The sequence below is a fragment of the Caretta caretta genome, chromosome 5, assembly GCF_965140235.1.
Source record: "Caretta caretta isolate rCarCar2 chromosome 5, rCarCar1.hap1, whole genome shotgun sequence".
NCBI classification, from domain to species: domain Eukaryota; kingdom Metazoa; phylum Chordata; order Testudines; family Cheloniidae; genus Caretta; species Caretta caretta.
This window is the reverse complement of record NC_134210.1, coordinates 71139890-71158693: the sequence shown is the minus strand read 5'-3', so window position 1 is coordinate 71158693 and position 18804 is coordinate 71139890. Positions and strand designations below refer to the sequence as shown.

The 18804-nt window shown below is 48.3% G+C and overlaps 2 protein-coding genes across 2 annotated transcripts in view; one reads left to right on the top strand and one right to left on the bottom strand.

The window, feature by feature from the left end:
- The window catches only part of SLC25A46 (solute carrier family 25 member 46), a 41187-nt gene extending 39560 nt beyond the window's left edge, over positions 1–1627 (bottom strand). Inside the window, exon 1 of the mRNA XM_048849968.2 lies at positions 1269–1627. Within this exon, the coding sequence (XP_048705925.1) occupies positions 1269–1530 (262 nt within the window). The 5' untranslated portion in view covers positions 1531–1627. The remainder of the gene's footprint in view (positions 1–1268) is intronic.
- Positions 1628–5490: 3863 nt separating this feature from the next.
- The window catches only part of TMEM232 (transmembrane protein 232), a 141823-nt gene continuing 128509 nt past the window's right edge, over positions 5491–18804 (top strand). The window contains exon 1 of the mRNA XM_048851252.2: positions 5491–5652. The gene's annotated coding sequence lies outside the window, so the exon portion shown is untranslated. The remainder of the gene's footprint in view (positions 5653–18804) is intronic.

Genomic DNA, 18804 nt, shown 5'->3' with positions numbered 1-18804 from the left:
CAGGAGTCAACGGGAGAGCGCTCGGAGGTCGATTTATTGCATCTAGACTAGACAAGATATATCAATCCCCACTTGATCAATCGCTGCTCGGGCGGGTAGTGAAGACATACCTTTAGGCTTGGTCTACACTACCAACTTATGTCAGTAAACTACATCACTCCAAAGTGTGGAAAATCCACACCTGAGTGATGTAGTTTTACCAACCTAACCCCTGGTGTAGACAGTGCTATGTCCATGGGATAGTTTCTCCGGTTGACATAGCTACCGCCTCTTGGGGAGGTGGAGTACCTACACTGATGAGAGAACCTCTCCTGTCAAGTGTACGTAGTATCTTCATTAAGCACTAGAGCAGCGCAAGTGGAGACAAACCCTTGGTGTTTGTAAAGCCACAATCCTTTTCTATTCTGAATTGCTCCTCAAAACTTATTTCTGCTTTGTCACCATTTAGTGAGTTAATTCACCAGTCCAATGTAGTTATTTAATGCAGCCATCCAAACACCTGCACTGCGTAGGCATGCAATCGTATTTCTCTAATCCTTGTCTCATCTGCCTTCCCCCTTATCTCCCAGCTGGTGTGCTCCATGTGAGATTAGACCAGTGGTTCTCAAACTGGGGATTGTGACCCCAAAGTGGGCCTGGCATCACCAGGACTGGCTGAGACTTGCTGTGGCCCAGGGCCAAAGCCGGAGGGTTTCAGCCCTGGGCGACGGGTCTCAGGTTACAGGCCCCCTGCCTAGGACTGAAGGCGTTGGGCTTCAGCTTTGACCCCTCCCAAAGCAGTGGGGCTCAGGCTTTGGTGTCCACTCTCCCCCCTTGTGGTGTAGAAATTTTTGTTGACACAAGGGGGTCATGGTGCAATGAAGTTTGAGAACCCTTGGGTTAGACCATAAACTCTTTGGGGGCAGGGACTAATTTATACTACCTGACACGGATACGTTTGACTGTTGATCCTGTTACATTATAACAGGAGCTGGGATGTGGGGAATCCCCTGCCTCCTAGGACAAGGAGCAGATGGATTATTTTGTATCTATTTTCCTTTACTTGGGACTGTTGATAAACCAGAACACACACAAAAAGAATCAGGGAGACACCCTAATAAAGATCCATCTCTACCTCTGTTGTTCCTTTGCCCCCTCGCCCTGCGCTGCCCCCGCCCTGAGTCCAGCTCCGGCCCCTCTCCCCCCGCCAGGACCGCCCCGCCATCTCATCAGCCCCCAAGCCCAGCTCCGCCGTCTCACCCCGCCCCGGCCGGCTGGGGTCCCCTTACCGGAGCTGGAGCCGGCGCCCGCGGGGTACGGTTCGTCGTTGAGACCAACTCCCCCGAGGGGGGTCCCGGCCGGGCCGGCCCCGTACTGCGGGGTCCTCTCCCCCCAGTGCAGGTTGCGGCTGCCCGGGATGTCGGGGGGGCTGGAGACCCAGTGGCTCAGGTCCGAGGCGGAGCTGTAGGGCTTGGCCCCGGGGCCCGGCTCCTCCCGGCCGCCCACCCTGTAGCCCAACCCATCGAAGCCCTCGGGGCGCCGCGGCTGCATCGGGGGGCGCGACGGGGGCGCGGGCGCCTGCAAACTCCTGCGAACAACAGCGATACAGGAACCCGCTGCTGGAGCCGCTCAGTATCTACTTCCGGGTCGGAACCGGAATCCGACGCCCGGAAGCCAGGCAGCGGTCCCTGAGCGTCACATGACCGTGGAGCCGGGTGCTGGGCTCTGATAGGCCAATGGGCATCCCCCACCGGGCCGCCCGCCGCTTTGGTGTCCTGCTGGTCTCGGCGGGGCGGGGGTGTAGGTGGCAAAGTGTCGCTCTCCCTGGGTGGGTGGTGGGTGTCTGCCCGTTCTCTTGGCTGTGTCGGGGGCGGTGTCACAGTCTCTCTGCCCCTGTCAGGGGCCGAGCAAGGCAGTAGAGGCCTTGGGCGTGCTTGGGAGTCAGCGCCAACCCAGCCACCAGTGTAGATGGGCAAAGGTAGATTTGCACCGGTTGTACTCCCCCTCTTTTCCAGCAGGTTTAAATTCCAGCTTCCTTTTCCCCCGTTGCGGGTTGTTGCCCTGTAGCTGATCATTGCTGGCTCAATCCCAGACAAAGACAAAGCCTAACGAGCCTCTCTACCCTATTGCAGACAGGGTAACCAGGTGTTCTGGTTTTTATAGGGACAGTCCTGATCATAGAATCATAGAATATCAGGGTTGGAAGGGACCTCAGGAGGGCATCTAGTCCAACCCCCTGCTCAAAGCAGGACCAATCCCCAACTAAATCAACTTTGTCAAACGTGACCTTAAAAATATCTAAGGAAGGAGATTCCACCACCTCCCTAGGTAACGAATTCCAGTGTTTCACCACCCTCCGAGTGAAAAAGTTTTTCCTAATATCCAATCTAAACCTCCCCCACTGCAACTTGAGACCATTACTTCTTGTTCTGTCATCAGCTACCACTGAGATATTTGGGGCTTTTTCTTATATAGGTACCTCCTGTCCCAATTTTTCACACTTGCTATTTGGTCACCCTACAGACAGCTTCACATAAGAACAGCCATACTGGGTCAGATCAAAGGTCCATTTAGCCTAGTAGCTTATCTTCTGAGAAAAAAGAAAAGGAGTACTTGTGGCACCTTAGAGACTAACCAATTTATTTGAGCATGAGCTTTCGTGAGCTACAGCTCACTTCATCGGATGCATACCGTGGAAACTGCAGCAGACTTTATATATACACAGAGAATATGAAACAATACCTCCTCCCACCCCACTGTCGTGCTGCAGTTTCCACGGTATGCATCCGATGAAGTGAGCTGTAGCTCACGAAAGCTCATGCTCAAATAAATTGGTTAGTCTCTAAGGTGCCACAAGTACTCCTTTTCTTTTTGCGAATACAGACTAACACGGCTGTTACTCTGAAACCTATCTTCTGAGAGTGGCCAATGCCAGGTGCTTCAGAGGGAATGGACAGTACAGGTAATCATAAAGTGATCCGTCCCATAGGCACCAATTCTGTGCATGCTCTGGGGCTGGAACACCTACAGGGAAATATTAGTGGGTGCTCTGCACCCACCGGTAACCAAGCTCCCCCCTCTTCACCTCCTCCCCCACCACCTGAGTGTGCTCCGTTCCCGCTCCTCCTCCTCCCTCCCAGCACTTCCCGCATGCCCCGCTGCCTAACAGCTGTTTGGCAAAATGAAAAAATGCTTTCTTGGCTTTAGCTGGCATATGTTGGGGACAAGCTAGAACCAGTCAGAAACAGTCTGTGCCAACCTTAACTACTAAACTTGTTTGATCACTCACTCTCAGATATTTAGGAGGTAGTTTTTAGTTGGAAGATAAGGGCAAAAGGCTAAGTATCAGTGACAATGGGCAAATGGGATTGGTAATGTAATACACCGCTCATGATATTACATGGGTATCTTGCACTTTCAGAGTGATTAATGATGGTTGTGTCCTCAAGGCAGTGTGGTAAATTTGTAATAGGCTTGCCCCAAAATATCATCGAAGCTGAAAATGTGCAATGTGATGATGAAGGTGCTTACAGTCTAGTATTATCTGTTCATATCAATAAAACTGAACAAAGATATATTATTGCTGGCTTTTTGTTACCGGATTAGTCACAGATAGGGAGTAACCAGGAAAAAAACCACTGAGAAAAAACAAAAAAACATGCTGGTGACAAAATAATGGAATGGCTGGGGGTACCCCCAAGAAAATAATTTATTTTAAACATTTCCATGCAACCACATGATGGACAGAAGAATTTAGATGAGCATTTCCTTGCCCATGTAAAGGTAAGGAGGCTGCAGACAAAGTGAAAGGTCACCACCCAATTTGTTAAGACCTCTTTGTTAGTGACAAAGGCCTGACACACACGTCACAGGAAAACTTTTGGAACATGAATCTTAAAATAACATGGGATTCATTTCTGAAGCACACCCATTTTCATGCCTCAGTCTGCCCGATTTCTGCAATTTATAACAACAACGATTAATAAGGAGACATGACAGCAGGTCTGGGCAGAATGAGGGCTGCATTCCCTCCAACAGGAGTGTGCCAAAGAGCAGCTGAAAGGGGGAAAGAGCCTGCCAAGCTGGTGTGGTGCTGGGGGGAGGGGGGACGAGCAACTTCAGAACCCCCTGACATGTTGGGGGAGGTGGGAAAACTGGATTGAGCCCCCTGTCAAGGTTCCTCCCCCACTCTGAACTCTAGGGTACAGATGTGGGGACCTGCATGAAAACCTCCTAAGCTTACTTTTACCAGCTTAGGTTAAAACTTCCCCAAGTTACAAATTAATTTTATTCTTTGTCCTTGGAATATCCACTGCCACCACCAAACTCTAACTGGGTTTACTGGGAAACGTAGTTTGGACACGTCTTTCCCCCCCAAAATCCTCCCAATCCTTGCACCCCACTTCCTGGGGAAGGTTTGGTAAAAATCCTCACCAATTTGCATAGGTGACCACAGACCCAAACCCTTGGATCTGAGAACAATGAAAAAGCATTCAGTTTTCTTACAAGAAGACTTTTAATAGAAATAGAAGTAAACAGAAGTACAGAAATCACCTCTGTAAAATCAGGATGGTAGATACCTTACTGGGTAATTAGATTCAAAACATAGAGAATCCCTCTAGGCAAAACCTTAAGTTACAAAAAAGACACACGGACAGAAACAGTCATTCTATTCAGCACAGTTCTTTTCTCAGCCATTTAAAGAAACCATAATCTAACACATACCTAGCTAGATTACTTACTAAAAGTTCTAAGACTCCATTCCTGTTCTGTCCCCAGCAAAAGCAGCATATAGACAGACACAGACCCTTTGTTTCTCTCCCTCCTCCCAGCTTTTGAAAGTATCTTGTCTCCTCATTGGTCATTTTGGTCAGGTGCCAGCGAGGTTACCTTTAGCTTCTTAACCCTTTATAGGTGAGAGTATTTTTCCTCTGGCCAGGAGGGATTTTAAAGGGGTTTACCCTTCCCTTTATATTTATGACACCCTCAAACGTGTGGTGTGTGTGTGGGGGGGGCAACTCTGAACCCAGCAGAGGAGAGAAGAATGTGTGCGAGGGATAGCTCACTGGTTTGAGCATTGGCGTGCTAAACCCAGGCTTGTGAGTTCAATCCCTGAGGGGGCCATTTAGGGATGTGGGGCAAAAATTGGGGATTAGCCCTGCTTTGAGCAGGGGGTTGGACTAGATGACCTCCTGAGGTCCCTTCCAATTCTGATATTCTATGATCCTATGAAGCAGAGGAACCTCGGCTGGTGGACAATCGCCACCTCACCTGGGTGTCCCCTCCTACAGTCTCTAACCGCTGGCCAGGTGCAATCCCAGCCCCCGCCTGTCTCTCCCAGCTTTCTTCCTGCCTGCTCCACTGCTGAGCCAGGCCCTTCTTCCTGCCCTGGGGCTGTACGGCCCCCCCGCCCCGCACAAGGGGAGCGCGCGCAGGGAGTTTCAATCTCCACTGGCCACCCGGCCTCCAGCTCCCGTTTGCAGCCGCCGGGTTGGTTGCTGCGTCCGGCCGGAAGCGCCTCCTCCCCCGTCACAATGGGCTGGGAGCCAGCCCGAGCGCGTCCTTAGCAACCGCCCTGGCGGCGGCGCCCGAGCAGCGGCCGGGGGCCTGGGAGGCGAGTCGCCCTGGCGCGGTGCTGAGGGACGCTCCTGCCTCCACTCCCGTCACCCTCAGGTAAGCGGGAGGCGGGAGCAGGCGCTGAGGCCAGGCGCTGGGTGCCCTGACGGTGGCACGAGAATGCCTCTAAAACGTCGGAGGTTCACGGATTGCCTCGAGCACCCCCTCCCCCGGGCCCCATCACCCCTGCTCCGGAACGCACAGTGCACCTCGGATACTCTCCTGGCCTTGCCATCTCCTTTCCTCTCCCCGGCCTGCCAAGAATAGGCTGACTTTTCGAATCCCTTCAGCTATCCGTGTTACTTGCTCTCCATTTTGCATGCATCCAGAGGGCTATTATCATGCTAAGGAACCTGTTAAATCGAGTGACAAAGACAAGTGAATTCCCTTTGTGGTTAATTTTCATCTCCCTAAGCCAAATTATACCACAGCTTTCAAGGAAAGATATTTGTTAGTTAATGTGGAATGACTTCATAAAGAAACCCTAGACATCACTGATATTATTTCTGACAACTTCCCAGTGTTTTCACATTGCTTGTAAAGCTGCATAAATACAACCTGCCGTCACTCCTGGCTCTCTTTGACTAACTCACACACACTCTCTCTCAAACAATCGCTTTCCCAACTCACACACACCCTCTCTCAAACAATCCCTTTTCCAATGACAGTTAGAATAAACTACTCCTCTGTTTCTTCCTTAAGCTCCCTATCCTGTAAACATGAATTTGCATCACTTTGCACATGTGAGTAGTCCCATTGAAGCCAAAGGGATTGACTCTTCATGAATTATGAGCATAAAGCTATGCACGTGCTTAAGTATTTGCGGTAAACCCTGATCCTACAAAGACTTATCCACTTGTTTCAGAGTAGCAGCTGTGTTAGTCTGTATTCGCAAAAAGAAAAGGAGGACTTGTGGCACCTTAGAGACTAACAGATTTATTTGAGCATAAGCTTTCGTGAGCCCTTTTCTTTATCCATTTGTATAACTTTATGTCAGAGGTGAGCAAACTTTTTGGCCCGAGGGCCACATCGGGGAATAGAAATTGTATGGCAGGCCATGAATGCTCACAAAATTGGGGTTGGGGTGTCGGAGAGGGTGAGGGCTCTGGTTGGGGGTGCGGGCTTTGGGGTGGGGGTGGGGATGAGGAGTTTGGGATGTAGCAGGGTGCTCTGGGCTGGGACCGAGGGGTGCGGGAAGGGGTGGAGGTTCCAGCTGGGGTTACGGGCTCTGGGGTAGGGCTGGGGATAAGAGGTTTGGGGTGCAGGAGGGTGCTCCAGGCTGGGATTGAGGGGTCTGGAGAGCGGGAGGGGGATCAGGGCTGGGGCAGGGGGCTGGGGCCTGGGGAGAGGCTCAGGGGTGCAGGCTCCAAGCGGCGCTTACCTCAAGCGGCTCCCGGAAGCAGCGGCATGTCCCTCTATGACTCCTACGCGGAGGCACGGCCAGGCGTCTCTGCATGCTGCCCCATCTGCAGGCTCTGCCCCTGCAACTCCCATTGGAGTGCAGGAGGGGGCCATTGGAGTTGGAGCGGGACCATGCCACAGCTTCTGGGAGCCGGGGGGAGTAGCCCCCGGCTAGAGCGCCAGAGTGGGGCCATGCCACGGCTTCCGGAAGCCACGTGGTGCAGCCCCAACCCTGCGCCTCGGCAGGGCTGAGCCACGTAGTGCAGCGTCTGACCCACCGCCCCGGCCGGAGCGCTGGAGCGGGCCCGAGCCGTGTGGTGTGGCCCCTGACCCAGAGCCCTGGACGGAGCGCTGGAGCAGGGCCTAGCCGTGTGGTCCGGCCCCCAGCCCAGCGCCCCGGTCGGAGTGGGACTGAGCCACGTGGTGTGGCTGTCGACCCCACTCTCCAGCGGGAGCTTGCGGGCCAGCTTAAAACGGTTTGCAGGCTGTAGTTTGCGCACACCTGCTTTATGTGCTGCAAGTGGTCCATTGATTTCAGTGAGATTACTCAGTGTGTGAAGTAAATTTTTGCAAGAGCAGAGCCTTAGGTCCTGATCCGGCAAACATTTAGGATTGTGCTTAGTACCATGAGCAGTTCCAATGATTTCAATGGGACTAGTCAAGGTAGTAAAGTTAAGCAAATGACTGAATGTTTGTGTATTCAGAGCTGTAGACTGTAAATTCTGCAGGAGTCACTTCAGCGTGTATCTTGTACAACGCTTGGCCTATTATCAACACTTAATGAATAATAAATAATCATAATGGGAAACAAAATGATACTGTAGAAAATTTCTATAAATAAGCCAAGATATTTTCATTCCTGTCACTTTATTAGAGGGACACCACAAGCTAAAATAATGCATTTTTTTAACCTACTCTGATTATAAGTAACACCTGAAGACTTGATTCTGCAAACACTTATGCACATGCTTAACTTTAGTACTGTAAATCAGTGGGATTACTCGTGGTAGTAAAATTAACATGTGTGTATAAGTATTTGCGGAATCAGGGCCTAAATGATTACTATCAATGAAAGATACTGAAGAAAAAAATATTTTTCTCAATATTTTGAGTTTGTTTACTATGTGTGCTTGACAGCACATTAGGTATGTCTACACTGCAATTAAAAACCCATGGCTGGCCTTTGCCAGCGGACTCAGGATTGTGGGGCTCTGGCTGTGGGCAGTGATGAGCTGCCAAAATCTTAACAACGGGTTCCCTCCTCACCCCACGAGGGGGTCGTTGCCCACCCCCGCCCCCTGGGACTCCTGCCCCATCCAACTCCCCCGCGTTCCCTTATGCACCCTCCCCAGGACCCCTGTCCCATCCATCCCCCTCCCCTGTCCCCTGACTGCCCCCAGAACCGGGCAGGAGGGTCTCGTGGGCCACCATAGTGGGTGCCCACCCCACCTCTAAGAGCCAGAGGCACCTACGGGGGGGGGGGGGCGAGGTGGCAGCTCCCAGGAAGCATCCCGCAGGTCCCTCTGGCTTCTAGGGGCAGGGGAGCATAGCTGGGGGGGAGCAAGGGGAGCAGCCGCTCCCTCACTGATCACATCAAAAGTGGCACCTTAGGCTCCGACTCCCTGGGTGCTCCGGTGCGGGAGCACCCATAGGGAAAATTTGGTGGGTGCACAGCACCCACCGGCAGCTCTCCGCCCCACCTCCAGCCACAGCTCACCTTACCTCCGCTCCGCCTCCACCCCTGAATACACCACCCTGCTCTGCTTCTCCTCCCCCTGGCTTCCCACGATCAGCCGTTCGGTGGGAAGCCAGGGAGGGCTGGGGGAGAAGCAGGCGGTGGCTTCCCGCTCAGGCCCAGGGAGGCGGAGGTGAGCTGGGGCAGGGAGCTGTTCCCCTGTGTGGCCCCCCCCCGGGTTACCTGCGTGGGTGGCCCTCCTCGCGCTCCCCCACCCCAGCTCACCTCCGCCTCCCTGGGCCTGAGCAGGAAGCCGTGGCCTGCTTCTCAGCCTGCCCCAGCTTCCCGTGTGAACAGCTGATTCGCGGGAAGCCTGGGGGGGCGGAGAAGCAGGGGAGGGCGGCGCGGCGCGTTCAGGGGAGGAGGCGGAGGCAGAGCGGAGGTGAGCTGGGGCCGGGGTTGGGGCGTGGAGCTGTCAGTGGGTGCTCTGCACCCACCAAATTTTCCCCTTGGGTGCTCCAGGGCTGGAGCACTTATGGAGTCAGCACCTAAATTTAGAAGCCCTTTTAGAACCGGTTGTCCCTCGCGGAACAACCGGTTCTAAAAGGGCTTCTAAGTTTAACAACCGGTTCTAGTGAACCGGTGCGAACTGGCTCCAGCTCACCACTGGCTGTGGGGCTATTTAATTGCAATGTAGAATTGGGCTGCAGCGTAGTCTCTGGGACCCTCTCACCTCGCAAGCAATTGGGCCTAAATTTGTTTCCCCTTTCTCTCACTGTTCAACTGATGCTTTTACAAAGGAATGGACTGTTTTTACAGATCTAGCGCCAAGTGTCCAGCTTATTCAAGGCATTATGCAGGTTTATAAAGGTGAGCAATCTGATGGTTGAATATCCATGAATACTCTAAAATGATAGAAAAAAATAGATAATTGAGTATTATGGAGAGCAGAACTTGGCCCGGTGGGATTGCCTGGACTGAAGCTGGGACAATTTTGCCTATTATTTGCTGTAGATCAGCAGTTATTTATGCTGTATCTTTTTGTAATTTTATGGTTGTGTAGTTTTCAACATTGTGATTCTTTGGTATTCTAGCTACATGGGCTAGAAGCTGTCTTGCCTGGGGTCCCTAGAGAGTTGTCCTCTGCAGCTGTAAATATCCCAAGTGACAAGGCCATCGCTACTTCCCTTCTATAGCCTAACTACATCTCAGTGGATCAATTTTTTCCCTTTCTCAGGAGAAAAAAAATGGCAAGAATACAGAGGAGGAAAATGTGTGAGGTTCCCTCCAGATCTGTTTGTTAGGAGGTAAAATGGGGCAGGAGGGAGAGTGGGGTTTGCAAGGTTACGACTCCTCAGATTGAGATGGAAGCTTTTCCTCCAGATACTGTGGTTCTCCCAAGATCCCCAAGAGGCACAGGGCGGTCTAAACAGAGGATCTTGGAGCCACTGCAGAAGACAATACACTATACACAATATAAGGAGGAGTCCTGAACTGGCTGCGAGATTAAATAGCTGGATTTATATCGGGGTCGGCAACCTTTCAGAAGTCTTCATTTATTCACTCTAATTTAAGGTTTCGTGTGCCAGTAATACATTTTAACGTTTTTTAGAAGGTCTCTCTCTCTATAAGTCTATATATTATATAACTAAACTATTATCATATGTAAAGTAAGCAAGGTTTTCAAAATGTTTAAGAAGCTTCATTTAAAATTAAATTAAAATGCTGATCTTACACTGCCGGCCTGCTCAGCCCGCTGCCAGCCTGGGGTTCTGGTCACCTAGGCCGGCAGCGGGCTGAGTGGGGCCTGCGGCCGGGACCCCAGCTGGCAAGGGGCCAGCAGCCAGAACCCCAGACCGGCAGCGGGCTGAGTGGAGCTCAGTCTGGGGTTCCATCCGCCGGCTCCTGCCAGCCAGGGTCCCGGCTGCTGGCTCCGCTTAGCCTGCTGCCGGTCTGGGATCCTGGCCCTGCCCACACAGAGTGGGTACCTTCCTTCTTCCTTGTTCTAGCCCATTCTCTTCCTCTCTTTGTGCACTGAGCTGACGGTGGGAGTGCACTGAGCACAGGGCTGGGGGTGAAGGAGCAGGCTGGGGGTTGGGGTGTAGGGTCTGGCCAGGAGCTAGAATGAAGGATGGGGCAGGTGGTTGGGGTGTGGAGTGCTTACCTGGGCAGCTCCCATTTGGTGCGAGGGGTGCAGGTGGGAATGTGGGGGGGTGCAGGAGCTCCTGTTTGGTGCTCAGGATGGGGGTCGGAATGTGGGGGGTGCAAGAGTCAGGGCATGGGGTGTGGGGGGCTGGGTATGTGTGGGGGGTGCAGGAGTCAGGGCAGAGGGCTGGGGGTGTGTGAGGAGGGTGCAGGAGTCATGGCGGGGGTGGGGGAGTTGGGTATGTGTGGGGGGTGCTGGAGTCAGGGCTGGGGTCATGGGGGGATGCAGGGGTCATGGCAGAGGGCTGGGTGTGTGTGGGGGGTGCAGGGGTCAGGGCATGGGGTGTGGTGTGTGTGGGGGGTGCAGGGGTCAGGGCATGGGGTGTGGTGGGGCTGGGTATGTGTGGGGGTTGCAGGAGTCAGGGCAGAGGGCTGGGGGCGTGTGAGGAGGGTGCAGGACTCAGGGCAGGGGGTGTGGGGGGGCTGGGTATGTGGAGGGAGTGCTGGAGTCAGGGCAGAGGGCTGGGGGTGTGTGAGGGGGTGCAGGGGTCCAGGCAGAGGGCTGGGTTTGTCGGGGGAGGTGCAGGGGTCAGGGCCTGGGGCTGGGGTGTGTGTGTGGGGGGTTAGGGGTCAGAGCAGAGGGCTGGGGGTGTGGGCTAGGGTCGTGGGGGTGCTCCCAGCCCCCTGCCTAGAGCGGCTCACGGCAGGGGGCTGGAGGGGATATGCCCTGATTCCACCCCCTTCCCCAAGGCCCCGTCCCCACCTCTTCTCCGCCTCCTCCCCGGAGCAGCAAGCGCACTGCAGCTCCGCTTCTCCCTCTTGCTGGCAAGGGCCATCAGCTGATTGGCAGGAGGGAGGAAGAGGAGGGGCAGGAATCCAGCAAGCTGGGGGAAGAGGCAGGGGAGGGGAAACTTGCCTGCCCTGCAGCAGCAGCTGGCAGAACCAAGCTTCTTCATCCTGCCCCGCGGGGGGGCGGAGAAGTGCAGGCTGGGGCAGGCAGGATTTTTAATGGCATGCTGCTGCCTTCCGGGGTCCTGGCCCCGGTCCAGCTCAGCCCGCTGCCGGCCTGGGTTCGGCAGCGGGCTGAGCGGGGCTGGTGGCTGGGACCCGGCAGGCCGCAGTGTGTCATTAAAAATCGACTAGCGTGCCTTCTGTGGCACGCATGCCTTAGGTTGCCAACCCCTGCTTTATATCTTTTCTATCTCTAACTTCTAAGATGTCATGCAAAGGTTATCTTAATTTTATTTGTAAATGTTATTTACTGTGTTTATTTCAACAAAAAAATATTTATGTAACAAAGGACATATTCTCATTTTACTGCACAGGGTAATTTACCATGCATAAAACTCATTAGTTTTAGTGGGGATTAGCATGTAAACTCCCCTTCCTCCTGCATCAAACTGATGATATACACCCTTAAGAGTGTGACACACAACAGCAGTGGCAAAGAAAAAACTGAATTAAAAAGCTGAGACTCATTCCTTAACTTCTTGGCTAGTTGCTCCTTGATGTTGCGCATATTACATTATAAATTAGATCATTCAGTATAGCAGTATGCCAGCATAACAGGCATGAAAGGGACAGGACAAGAATGGAGTATCAGACTGAATTTCCTGAATCTTGTTAATATTGGTCATTACAGTACTAGTTTTATAGGGTTAATTTGCTGGGTTTTTAACAAATCCTTTTAGAAATTTCTGAAAATTGAAAACTTAGATAAGACTATTATGTAAATACATATATATGTGTTTTTCCATGTATTCAGGGATTTAGTCACATAGACCTTAACGAGCAAGTCCAGTGTTGGGGGGAGGGTCTATTTCCCTTCGCACACCAGTTTAGCAATGAAGACAGTCCCAGTTAACACCGGCTGATACAGAGGAGAATCAGAACCATTATGTTATATTATGTAAATAGAGTATATTGTAAGTTTAGGCAATTTAAAATGTTATTGGTGTGCTGAATAAGAAAGGTAGGGTACAAGGTATTTTGGCAGGAATGTTCAGACAGATCTCATGGGTAGCTTGGGGTGGAAACAATACTACAGTCATGCTTTTTACAACAGTAAAATAAATGATATAGTGATTGAAGTTTTAGTTGATGGGAGTCACAGAACCCGATTTAAAATTGTGGGTTTGCTGCTGGATCTTTCTGTAAGAAAAAAAGTATTTAGATTAATTTGGAATTAACATAGGGGAAATAGTGATGCAACATCATGACCATGAGAAAATTGGAAGTACTTTTCATAAATTCAGAGTAATCTGCTTTTTCCTTAGATAGTAGTACTCATTCTCATTTCTTTATAACTGCAACTGGGTGAGATGGTTGGTAGACTACAGTTTTGAAAAGTTCTGGCTCCTGAATAGAGTTATATCAAGTTTGTTAACAACCATGTTTGCTGCAAAAGCTGGTCTTGAATTAGGTATTCAATAATATGCCAGTGCACCACTAATCAGTCCATGTATTTACTTAGTTCAGTTTATTCATTGTATTTTAATACATTTTGTGGTATAAAATAAAGGAAGAGATAAAATATTTTTGACTGAGAGTACTTGACTGTGGAACTAGCTACTGGAAGAAATGAAATTGAGCCAAAACCTTAATATGGAATCCAATGGAGAATATGGGAAATATTATAATGCCATTATATAAATCAAAGATAAGCCCTCACCTGGAATATTATATTCATTTTTGGTTACCTCATCTCAAGTTTTCAAAATGAGAAACGACTGCCTAGGAAGGAGTACTGTGGAAAGTGATCTGGGGGTCATAGTGGATCAGAAGCTAAATATGAGTCAACAGTGTAACGCTGTTGCAAAAAAAGCAAACATCATTCTGGGATGTATTAGCAGGAGCATTGTAAGCAAGACACAAGAAGTAATTCTTCCGCTCTACTCCTCGCTGATTAGGCCTCAACTGGAGTATTGTGTCCAGTTCTGGATGCCACATTTCAGGAAATATGTGGACAAATTGGAGAAAGTCCAGAGAAGAGCAACAAAAATGATTAAAGGTCTAGAGAACATGACCTATAAGGGAAGATTGAAAAAACTGGGTTTGTTTAGTCTGGAGAAGAGAAGACTGAGAGGGGACATGATAACAGTTTTCAAGTACATAAACGTTTGTTACAAGGAGGAGGGAGAAAAATTGCTTCTTGTCCTATTCTCAGAGGTTAAGAAGAACAGTGGGCTTAAATTGCAGCAAGGGCAGTTTAGGTTGGACATTAGAAAAAACTTCCTAACTGTCAGAGTGGTTAAGCACTGGAATAAATTACCTAGGGAGGTTGTAGAATCTCCATCATTGGGGATTTTTAAGAGCAGGTTGGACAAATACCTGTCAGGGATGGTCTAGATAATACTTAATCCCGCCTTGAGTGCAGGGGACTGGACTAGATGACCTCTCGAGGTCCCTTCCAGTTCTATGATTCTATGGTTCTAGGGATATGGGCAAAAATAATTATTATGAGCATGGAAATGCTCATATAAATAGTCCCATTTGAAGAGAGACTGAAAATATTGGGAATATTCCCTTTAAAAGGAGATGAATGAATGGGGACACAAAAAAGATATACATAGCAATGAATGATATGGAGAAAGTAGCACAGGAACTTTTAGTCATTCTCTTTCATCATACAAATATAAGGGGATATTCAATGAAACTGAAAGGTGTCAAATCATACAATTGAGTCCAAAGATTTAGCACAATTTAAAAAAAAGAATTGGATGTTTCTTGGAATAGCAAGTATATCTGGAGTCATAATAATAAATATTTGAAACAACACAACAACAAAAACAAACAAACAAACAAACAAACAAACACACCTAAAAACAACCATTTTGGAAGGGTTATAAATCCTCATGTTTCAGAACATCAAAAAATCTTTAACTATTGGGGGTTAGTAGAAAATTTTCTCTGAAGGCAGGTTAGCTCATAATTGCCTGTTACAGGTTTTCTTACACCTTCCTCTGAAGCAGCTGGTATAGGCCACTGTTGGCGATAAAATACTGAGCTAGATGAACCATTGGTCTGATACAGTACGGCAATTCCTATGTTCCTGATCAGTTTTTGAGTATGCTGCAATGCCTCACTATTAGATAAACTTTTCCACCAAAACTGCAATCTAATACTAATACACTCCCAAAAAACAAAATAAAATAAAAAGCAGAGTTGCTTAGAACCTCGGAGAGTTAACAAAGTAAATGCACTGTGAAATCAGCTATTGATAATTTCTGATTGGATGAGTTCCAGCTTACCGTGTTCAGTACTTTGATGCTATAGTGATAGGTGGTATAGAAACACTTAAGGTAGACACCATTAAATTATCCATTTTACTATCGATATATCCTGGATAATAATACTGGGCCTGGTTTTCTCCTTGGAATATAAGAGATGGGCCTCTACTTGCCTGCTGCCCAGGATCTTCAGAGGAAGGTCCATGGCCCCATCAGAATACCAAGGTCTTCAGCAGAGGGCTTCTAGAAGCAGGGTATCACAGGGAGCTTGCCAGTGGCAGAATCTTCTTGAGGAAGCCTGTAGTAGATTTTGCTTTCCAGCAGAAAGATCTTGTTCAGGAACTGTCCAATGTGTATATATTTCTAGTATATCATGAAAATACATTAAGGTTCCTGTTAAAGAATGATGTCATGATTCAAAAAGGGTTTCTAATTTCATCCCATAGGTTTAAATTTTTCCTTTCTTTCAGTACCTCCCGCTATGCCATTATGCTTTTATAACCCAAGATGCAAACCCCACTTCTGTACACACATAATAGAAATTGAATTACTGCTATTGAACAGAAACCTTTCTAAGAGCTTATTCCCTTGACTATAATGAGTGCTTAATTATTGATATATATGTGACTGAACACCATAAACACAGCTCACAAGAGAGAGCAGAAAAAGATTCTGGCAGTGTAAATTCTTTTTCATCTAACCTGGTGAGAGAGGTTCAAGTTAAAATAGCAACGAGAACATATTTGAACTACAAAACTTATACATTACATGTTGCTAGATAACTTCCCTCTGTAACATTTCTTTCCATGTAGTGAGTCTCCAGTCTTTCTGGATGCTGATTTAGAAATCTATTACTGAGATCACAGATCGGTAAATGCCACTAGGTCCAAGATTATCCTCGATGGAAAATATATTAAAAGAAAAAAAATCAAAAAACATCAGAGAATAAAAGGAATTATGAGCAGTAAGCAGCACGGGGTTAGAAAGAATACATTTTGCAAACCAAAGCTGATTTTTAAAAATAGGATAACAACAAAATTAACAGATGGGAGGGAAAGTGATAGTTCTGGATTTTTAGTAAAACCTTTCCTAATTTGTCTATACCTCAAAATACTGTACATAGATTATTATCACAGCTTCTGCAGCTGAGGGATCCTTTAAAAATACTTAGCAATTCTGTAGCACCTTCTAGCCAAGGATCTCAAAATGCTTAACATGTATTAATGGAAGTAGCCTCACAACACTCCATGTTAGATAAGGTAGTTGGCTTGTAGGGAGAAACATTCTTCCTTGTTACTAGAAATACTATCATTGGAGCAGAATGTCTGCAGCAAGTATGATATATCATGGCTGCGACCAGGATTTCAAAAATATACTCTACACTTACTAGTCTAGGGACTAAAGGCTCAATCCAATACCCACTGACGTCAATGAGAATTTTTCCATTGATTTCTAGGAGTATTGGATCAGGCCCAGGGTCTCCTAACCCGGCTGAATAAAAATCTATGCTTCTGTGACCCCTGCATCCTGCAATTTAAATGAACAAAACTGTTGTGTGTCGTATATTGTATACTGTATTTAATTATAATATATTATCAATCAACATTATATTTAATATGTTTTTAATGTGTAAATTACTACAAGGATTCATTGAACAGTGAAACAAATATTCACTGAACGTATTTGGTGAATTTCGCTGGTTTTCATTTAATGTTTTAATCAAAGACTATTTGACCAGCTATAAATCAGGCTGTAAACAGCAAATAAAGTATTTGTAGAATATATTATTGAATCAATATTGATAAAATTCATTCAATAATGCATTCATTGCGTACCATTAGGACATTACTACATCTCTCTTGCCTTTTTTTTTTTTAAAATACCTTCTTTCCATAACTGGTTTCACTCTACTGTATCTTGCCTACAATAGATCATAGTGTTTGTTTCCTCAGTTGTCTTCAGTGCCCATTTCCTCTCTTCTTTTTCTGTTCCTCTACCCGCATATCTCCTTCCCTCTCTTTCTTTTTCCCTTCATTATGTTCTTTATCTTCTCGTATATATTTTGTCTTTTTTTTCTTTCACCAGTTTCTCTTCCTAAAATTACTCTTAACATTGTTGAACTTAATTATATTTACACCCATTTTAAGGCTTCTTTACACAGCATAAAGTTGCCTTAGAGTAATGAGAATCAGGTCTAAATTATTTATTTACTTCACAGTGGGTGCATTCTGGACCTGATCCAATGCCCATTGTAGTAAAAGATTCACAGATTTTAAGGCCAGAAGGGACCATTAAATCATTTAGGGTATGTCTACACTACGAAATTAGGTCGAATTTATAGAAGTCAGTTTTTTAGAAATAGTTTTTAAATAGTCGATTGTGTGTGTCCCCACACAAAATGCTCTAAGTGCATTAACTCGGCAGAGTGCTTCCACAATACCGAGACTAGCATCGACTTCCGGAGTGTTGCACTGTGGGTAGCTATCCCACAGTTCCCACAGTCTCCGCTGCCCATTGGAATTCTGGGTTGAGATCCCAATGCCTGATGGGGCAAAAAACATTGTCACGGGTGGTTCTGAGTACATGTCATCAGGCCCTCCTTCCCTCCCTCCCTCTGTGAAAGCAATGGCAGACAATCGTTTCGTGCCTTTTTTCCTGAGTTACCTGTGCAGATGCCATACCACGGTAAGCATGGAGCCCGCTCAGCTCACTGTCACCGTATGTCTCTTGGGTGCTGGCAGACGCAGTACTGCATTGCTACACAGCAGCAGCAACCCATTGCCTTGTGGCAGCAGACGGTACAATATGACTGGTAGCCGTCATCGTCATGTCCGAGGTGCTCCTGGCTCCTGAGATGAGGATGGCTAGCAGTCCTATTGTACCATCTTCTGCCGAGCAGCCAAGAGATGTGGATGGCTTGCAGTCCTTCTGGACTGTCTGATGCCAGCCAAAGATGTAAAAGATAAATGGAATGGATCAAAACAAGAAATAGACCAGATTTGTTTTGTACTCATTTGCTCCCCTCTCCCTCCGTGAAGTCCTGCCTGAAATACTCCTTGATGTAAAGCCACCCCCTTTGTTGATTTTAATTCCCTGTAAGCCAACCTGTAAGCCAAGTCGTCAGTCGCCCCTCCCTCCGTCAGAGCAACGGCAGACAATCGTTCCGCGCCTTTTTTCTGTGCGGACGCCATACCATGGCAAGCATGGAGCCCGCTCAGCTCACTTTGGCAATTAGGAGCACATTAAACACCACGCGCATTATCCAGAAGTATATGCAGCACCAGAACCTGGCAAAGCGATACCAGATGAGTAGGCGACGTCAGTGCGGTGACGTGAGTGATGAGGACATGGACACAGACTTCTCTCAAAGCATGGGCCTTGCCAATGTGGGCATCATGGTGCTAACGGGGCAGGTTCATGGCATGGAACGCTGATTCTGGGCCCGGGAAACAAGCACAGACTGGTGGGACTGCATAGTGTTGCAGGTCTGGGACGATTCCCTGTGGCTGCGAAACTTTCGCATGCGTAAGGGCACTTTCATGGAACTTTGTGACTTGCTTTCCCCTGCCCTGAAGCACAAGAATACAAAGATGAGAGCAGCCCTCACAGTTGAGAAGCGAGTGGCAATAGCCCTGTGGAAGCTTGCAACGCCAGACAGCTACCGGTCAGTCGGGAATCAAATTGGAGTGGGCACATCTACTGTGGGGGCTGCTGTGAGGCAAGTAGCAAAAGCAATCAAAGATCTGCAGATATCAAGGG